At 44.4% G+C, this 7,556-nt stretch overlaps 1 protein-coding gene across 2 annotated transcripts; it reads right to left on the reverse strand.

Annotated features, from left to right (window-relative positions):
- Positions 1-1,304: 1,304 nt before the first annotated feature.
- RBM47 (RNA binding motif protein 47) lies at positions 1,305-7,289 on the reverse strand. 2 transcript variants are annotated; one of them, XM_006873227.1, is made up of 4 exons: positions 6,139-7,289; positions 5,133-5,339; positions 3,108-3,307; positions 1,305-2,026 (listed from the first exon to the last, which is right to left on the reverse strand). In XM_006873227.1, the coding sequence occupies exons 1-4, from the start codon at positions 7,268-7,270 to the stop codon at positions 1,784-1,786; spliced, it is 1,782 nt and encodes a 593-aa protein (XP_006873289.1). In that variant the 5' UTR covers positions 7,271-7,289; the 3' UTR covers positions 1,305-1,783. The 2 variants fall into 2 exon arrangements, with proteins under 2 accessions (XP_006873289.1, XP_006873290.1); XM_006873228.1 differs by lacking the exon at positions 5,133-5,339 and having other exon boundaries at positions 1,784-2,026; positions 6,139-7,270.
- Between the last annotated feature and the right edge of the window lie 267 nt (positions 7,290-7,556).

Here is a 7,556-nt window from a genome sequence, read left to right on the forward strand (position 1 = left end):
AAAAAAAAAAAAGAGGAGGGCATTTGGGAATCTCTTCATTTAAAATTTGAAACAAAACTAAAATGTTTGCTAAGGGCATGATCCCATTATTAATCCACAAATAAGAATTCCAGCAAAAACTCAAGTGAGTGGGAAGGTTTTATGAATCTCCAATGTGATATCAAAATACGACCATATATTTGCTACCTATTACACACCTTACTTCCTTGATAAGAGTCTCTTAAAGTAGATGATAACCTTAATTTTTTACTGTATTTTACATTCACTCAGCTAAGCAAAAGCCTTTCAACAGGCTGCAAAACACTGAAACATTTACTTCCTAATAAAACAAAAACTTTTTTAATGACATTGGAATACAATGGTTTTTACTCTTGCATTGAGCTACATACATTGAACTTCGGCAACATAAAATGACTTTAAAATTGAGTATCAGAAGATATTTACAAACTAACTCCCGCAGGTCTCTCCTCCTCATGGGTTTGCACATCTGACTCAGGTAACCTGTCAGGTGCACAGCTTGGAGGAAAACCCTGCTCAATACACAGTTTCCAACATTCCTAACAAACACAGATATTTTGCATGAAACATGGTAAGGCAATTACAAGCATAACTTTCTGCTGACAAGAGTCACTGGAGGTTGGTGGGGGGGCAGGGAGGTGTCTTGTCTACAACATACATTCTCTGTCCCTACAACTCATACTTCAAAAACAAATAAAAGCATCAGAAAGGCAATAAAAGTTTTCTATCAGACGATTAAGTAGCTATGCAAAAATATCTTACGCAAACTATTCAAACTTTGTGCATACTACTATTGACAATAGCATGCATAGAAGATAATACCTTCCCAACCAAAACAAAACAAAACAAAAAACAATAAAACAAACCCCATAAAACCCCAACAAAAACCCAGGAAGAAGTATAAAAGCCATTCTTTTTTCCCACCTCTCTATCAGGGTAATTCATTTGTCCTAGACTTGCCAAACATCAGAGTTGGAATCAAGGTTGAGGGGAATGGATAACAAAGCCACACGAAGAACGAGTGTTAGAGGGCTTCATGGTAACAGTGGCAGATTTCCAGTGTTTGAACTCAGAAGTTTGACAAGTCCTTCTAATCATGGCTTAAGGAGAAATTGAGTGTTTCATTTCTTTTAAAAAATAGAACCATCATGAATAAACGCATGGTGGTAACACCATCAACCCTTAATGCCAGCAGAAATGGAGAGGTTTGACTCATTTTAAAATTGCACTTTCTAGAAAGTATAACTTTTAAAATAACTTTTCATGTAATAATTAAAGCACTTATGGTTTATATCTTTAAATATTGAATATATTTCTCAAAATAGTGCCCTAGCTGTTCAAGTGTGCTTTTTAATATAAAGTTGATATATTATTGAAGGTACTACAAAATAGAACTTTCTGGAGTGCAGAAGTTAAGAAAATAACCTTCATACTGAAAATATATCCTTAAAACAAAAAAACCTCTACACAAATGTACTACAGTATACAAATTTTAAGAGATGGTATAATAAGGCACGAACCATGCAAGTCTCTTAGAAATGTATGAACACAGCCCTGTTACTTTTCAAATCGTCTCTGGGAAGAAAAAAAAAAGACTAGTGAAAATTTCTTCATGTATATAAAATATTTCAGTATGATATTGGATAACATTCTTCACTTTCAGCAGGTTTCAGACGTGTGCTGATCCAACATGGTCTTTCTTCATAAATAGTAAAGCGTTCCTTCAGTGGTATCTTGTGGCTTGTCTTCACACTTGTCACCAGTCTTAGTATGTCTGGTAGACATCGTGAATGGGAACCTGAATAGTAGCAGCAGGGAATGCCTGAGGTATGTAACCCGCATAGCCTCCATAGACGGCCGCGGTGGCAGCCGTGTTCTTCTGTAGTGTGGCAATTGTGGCTGTGGCTGGAGCAGCAGCAAATGGGACGTAACTGGCACCATAGATCCCGGCAGTGGGCATTCTCTGAACATTTGGAGCCACCGTGTATACTGGAGTTATTGGGCGGCCCTGAGGAAAGAGAAAGAATGTCGTCTAGTCATCCACTCAACGAGTGTCTTACGGTACATTAAAGCAAAAGTGTCCATTTTCAAGAGACAAATAGTCAAACAATGGTCATAAAAGGCAGCCATGTTGCTAGCTGCTTTCTGGTAAGGGCGTGTATAACCGAGTGGTGGCCTGTGGATCAGTCTGTTGTGACTCAGAGGGTTTTCAGTGGCTGATTTTCAAAAGTAGAAGTCCAGGCCTTTATTCTTAGTCCAATCTTAGCCTGAAAGCTATGCTGAAATATGGTCTCTGTCAAACCACCAGACATAGCTGTACGTGAGATACCTTGGCTGGGAATTGAACCTGGATATCCTCATGGACTGAGAGAATTCCACCACTCAGCTACCAGTGTCCCCAAAGGAGTAGGATTATTGTTGTTAATTGCCTTCGAGTCAATTCTGACTCATAGCAACCTTGCATAGGGTTTCCAAGGAGTGGCTGGTGGGTTTGAACCATTGACCACAAGGTTAACAGTCCAATGCTTATCCTACAGTGCCACACCAGGACTCCTAGACTTTAGTGTGTCAGTCCTTGCCAATAATAACAATGAAACAAAATACTATATCACTGTTGTTCAGTGGATTCTGACTCAAGGCAACCCCGTGTGCTAGAGTAGAACTGCTTCATAAGGTTTTCTTATGATCATTATGGAAGCTAATCGTCAGGCATTTTTACCAGGGTGGCGCTGGGTGGGTTCCAACAGCCAACTGTGCGGTCCATTTGTACCACCTCGGACCTCCCAACAGTAAAAACATGATCTAGTATCATTTAAATTAAAAAAAACTGGTACATATAATATGACACAGAAAATTTACATGGTGTTTTTGCATATTACATATTACTTACCATCTTTAATACAGCGACAATGCTAGAAAATTTCTTTTCTTTCATGATTTAACACTTAAAATTTTTTCCTATCACCAAACCATACAGTTTTTATAGAAAGCCAGGTACACAGTAAATTCTCAGTGCTGCCCAGTAAGTAAATCCAAACCAAAGAGAGGGTTTCACACAGCTATTACAAAGTCTGCAGCAAGAGCCCTACCTGGAAAGGTGGAGGTGTTGACACGGTGGGAATGACAGCGGCAGCTGCGGCGGCGGCGGCAGCTGCAGCGGCTGGGTCTGGCTGCACAGCCATGGGGCTGATCATGTGCTCCATTGTGTGGATTTTGCCATCTTCAATCATTTTTGGAGCTGCAGCAGCCTGAAACATGGAATACTGGGTCCCAATGGCAGGGATGGCCACTACAAGAGAGCAAGAAGGGAAAAAAGAGGTCAGCCACAAAAGGAAGGGCCTTCACTTTCTCTAAGATATTTTAAAAACCAAGGTTAACAGCCCTGAGTCTCTCTTCCTGTCAACAAAAGTCTTCTCAGTATGAGTCACGTCATGGGAGCTCCCCAGAGGATGCTGGGAGGGGAGAGAACAGGGGGAGACTCTCTATGTCTGTCTTTCAGAAAAACCTACCTGGGTATGGAGTCTCCCAGTAAGTCATTCTAAAAGGAGGCTCTAGAGTTAGACTTCTGTTACCTTTTCTACATCAACATTTTCTACTACTTTTACAGAAAACGATTATTTGAATCTTACTAGCGATGTTCTGGTGTGGAGCTGTGCTCACCAACTGCTTCTCAGAAACCCTATGTAGGTTTGCTATGGCTCAGAACCAACTGCATGGCACTTTCACCACAAACAACATTGATATTCTAGAGTGCAAGTACGGGCCTTCTTAAAATAAGTTCCGTATGTAACAAGTACGATCAGATGCCCAACAAGGATGAGAGTGAGTCTGCCCCTGCCCCTTCCTTATTCATCACCTTACTCATTACCAGATCTAGTTTCTTTTTCACTTTCATCCTTTTTAAGCAGTTGCTGATGAAGGTTTCATTCCAAGAACTCAAGAGATCTGTGTTCACTGCTCCTCCCCAACCTTTGGCTCACCTTAATTTCAGATTTCAACATCACTGATACAAGACAAAATACATATAAAAAATGGAAATGCCTCTAGTTTTCTAATGCCTCCATTTACGAGTGAAGCAGTGAAATGACTGGATTTGTGGTGGGACTTGCCAATTCAAAGACGTTTCTGTGAGTCGAGTCCAAAGGGACTGATTTCGACCAGTGATTCAAGCAGATAGCAGTGATTCCAAGTCAATGCACCATAGAGAGAAACCAAAAGGTAGATACTAACCTTGATTTGAGAGAGTTTGCACATGTAATTTGAAAGGCTATGCAAGAATATGAAACATATACACATAATTTGTTTTCAGTTATTTTTCTTCTCCAACTGTGGGTATGTGGGTATATCTAACCCAATAAAAGCTGATCTAAGGTAAGACAAATGATGTTATGCTAAGCAACGTTCTGACCACCCCAAGGAAAATAACCTCATCTTTCTCCTGTGCAGTGGCTGGTAGATTCAAACTGCTGCCTTTTGATGAGCAGTCCTATTCTTAACCCCCTATGCTACCAGGGTTCCACTGCCTTGGTGCCTCCCCTAAACTACAAAATTCTTATTTTCTGGATGAATCAGAAATACAGGCCAAGGGGATGGGAGCCAGATATAGTTAAGAATTTTAGCCACACAGTGTGGTTGGTACTAAGTAACTGGATTGTTCTGGCTACCAGCCCATAGGAATTTCTCCCCTCAACTGCCAAGACACATTTTCCTATAACTAAAGATTGTCCAACTGTTCTTTTCTCTAGTTCAACTTTAAGCTGTTGTGACTTCCCAACAGGAATCTTTCCTAGGAAGAAGTTATAACTCCTGTATCCAGGTTCTGCTGTATGGAATTTTATAGACAGATACAGAATCACTTTGATATTGTGTGTAGTGCCAAGGGCATTGATGTGGAAATTCACTATTAGGAAGTTTGATGTAAGCATGGTCAGAATTGGACCACTCTCCCTTAAATTCCACACAAAACAGTCCAGGTGGGCACTTTCATTGTCTAGTCTCTGGCTCCTTATAAGAAGGTGGCCCAAGAAAGAGCCCAAGGAAGGCTTGGGCTCACAGCAGAGGGAGGGCTGAGGTTCAGGCTGAGTAGATGCATCCTCATTCTGGTTTATACTGACCTGTACCAGGTTTAATGGCAACGGGATTGACGGCTGAGAGTTCCAAATTTGGTACAAGCTCATATCCTTTTTCTTGCTGCTTTCCTTTCCCTTCATGGTATCGGCTATAGATACCACGGCCAGCAGAATATCCCCCGAGGTAAGAACCCCTGGGCCCTGGGGCTCTGTTGCCAGCTGCACCTCGCCCTCGGCCTCTTACGCTGCCTGCTTATAATAACAACACAAAAAATGATGAGCAACCAATAGCGACAGAACAGGAGGCAGAGCTTAACCCAAGGTTCTTGGCTTTTAGTGGTTTGCCTGAGTCTAAACTGCAAGTGACTATATATTTGCCCTTTAATGAGCTAATAAGGATACCTCATCTACCAAGGGTTAACTTGCAGGGCGAGTTGCTATCATTGTAATTCCAATTTTAGTAGAGACAAACATTCAGACTATACAAAAGTTAGATCAGGACGGGGATCTGCAAATCCCCCTTCCTCATTTTATGCTTGAGGGACTACATCCAGGGAAGTAAAGTAACTGGACCAAAGCCAGAATCCAGAACCTGGTATCGTGTATCCTGTTTTTTCTCTGCAATGCTCTGGACATTATAAGCGAGTCAAATGATTTTCTAAAAATGAAAACATTACCCCCACCCCCAACATTTTAAAGACTTAATTTCACAAGCAGATTTTAGTCAAAATGCCAAGAGATTAGCGGGTTAGCTCCAAATCAGGTAGCTACTGAGAAGGAAGAACAACGGCAAGATAGTATCTCTCCCCACCCCACCCCCACCCCCACCCGATTTTACTGTTCAGCCCATAGAAAGGAACGATTTGTACTTCTCTCAATGGTACGACGGTGGAAGCTTAAGTGACAGCAAAGAAGGAAGCCCAGAACCAAAACCCAAAAGAAGGAGGTTCCGTTACTGTTCATAAATTCAATTAAAGTCAGGACACCTCCAAGGCTGCCTACCTAGTAGACGGAGCTATTGGAAGCCCACCCAGTGCAGAGCCCCACTAACCTTTCACAAAGTACTCCCTGTTGGGCCCGATGAGCGCGTTGTAGGGGTAGCCGTAGTAGGCTAGCGTGTACGGATCGCAGGAGTACACGTAGCTGGGCTGCTGAACCGCCGCCTCGGCCACGCCGCTGCCACTGGCTCCCTTGGCCGCCTTCTGGTAGCGGGAATACTGCTCCTTGTCTACAGGCTTGGCCAGCGTTACCTCCAGGCAGGAACCCTCTAACTCGGTGCCGTTAAGGTTGTTCATGGCATGCACGGCGTCCTCGCGGCTGGTGAAGTGCACAAAGGCATAGTCGCGTATCTTCTTGACGCGTTCCACGCAGCCGGGGTTGAACTGGCCGAAGCTCTTCTTAATGGTGTCTTCTGTGGTCTCGATCATCAAGTTGCGCACGTAGAGGATCTTCACCGTCTCCATCACGTCCTCATCCACGTCGATCTCAGGTTCGGCCCAGTCCACGGCGATCTGATGGCCCCACAGCTGGATGCGGCCAGGCATGAGCTTACGGCGCGCCATGGCTGCGGCTCTGTGGCTCTCGTACTCCACGAAGGCGAAGCCGCGGTTCTTCATCTTATCAGCGGCGCTGGCATAGACGATAACGTCCAGGACTCCCTCGGTGACCCTGGAGATCTCCTCCAGGATTTCTTCGCGCTTCTTCATCTTGGGGATGCCTCCGATGAAGAGGCGGCAGTTGTCCACGCTGCAGCACACGCCGAGCAGACGTCCCGGGCGGATCTCGTAATTGTTGAGCTCGCGCACGGCGCGCTTGGCCTCATCCTTATGGCAATACATGACGAAGGCATAGCCACGATTCTTGCCATCAAAGTCCATCATGAGGCGCAACTCGTAGATGCGCCCCACGGCCTCGAACACGGGCACCAGCTCATCTTCGTACACGTCACGCGGAATCTTGCCCACGAAGACTTCACAGCCGCGCTGAGGGTGCGACCCATCCCATCCAGGTGGCGGGCCGCCGTACTTGCGCTGCCCGTTCTCCTGCACCATGCTGTAACCCGTGCGCTCCATTAGAGCCAGCAGCGCGGCTTCGTTGGGTGCGCCTGCTACACCTTCGGGAACCTTGGCCGGGGACACAGCGGCTGAATCGCTCATGGCTGCGGTGGAATCCTCAGCGGTCATGTCAACATCCAGGGGTTGCGGAGACCTGCAAGAATCAGAAGGAAGAGTAGGAGTGAGTATGGGATCTGTCTCCACGGGAGCTAGCATTCTAGCCTTCTTTTTTTGTGAGCGTCTCGATCCGTGCTTGTAAGAAGCCATCAGGTTAGTGGGATAGAGAAAGAAGACAGGAGACTTTCTCTGGAAGTACAGAAGCTCTGAAGAGTCGAGCAGCTATGCAGGTAAAACCAGAAGTGCCTCGCTTAAAAAGTCAGAGTGAGCAAGTACTTCCGTTCAATCACTACCTAGA

The sequence above is a fragment of the Chrysochloris asiatica genome, unplaced genomic scaffold (genome assembly GCF_000296735.1).
Source record: "Chrysochloris asiatica unplaced genomic scaffold, ChrAsi1.0 scaffold00230, whole genome shotgun sequence".
NCBI classification, from domain to species: Eukaryota; Metazoa; Chordata; class Mammalia; order Afrosoricida; family Chrysochloridae; genus Chrysochloris; species Chrysochloris asiatica.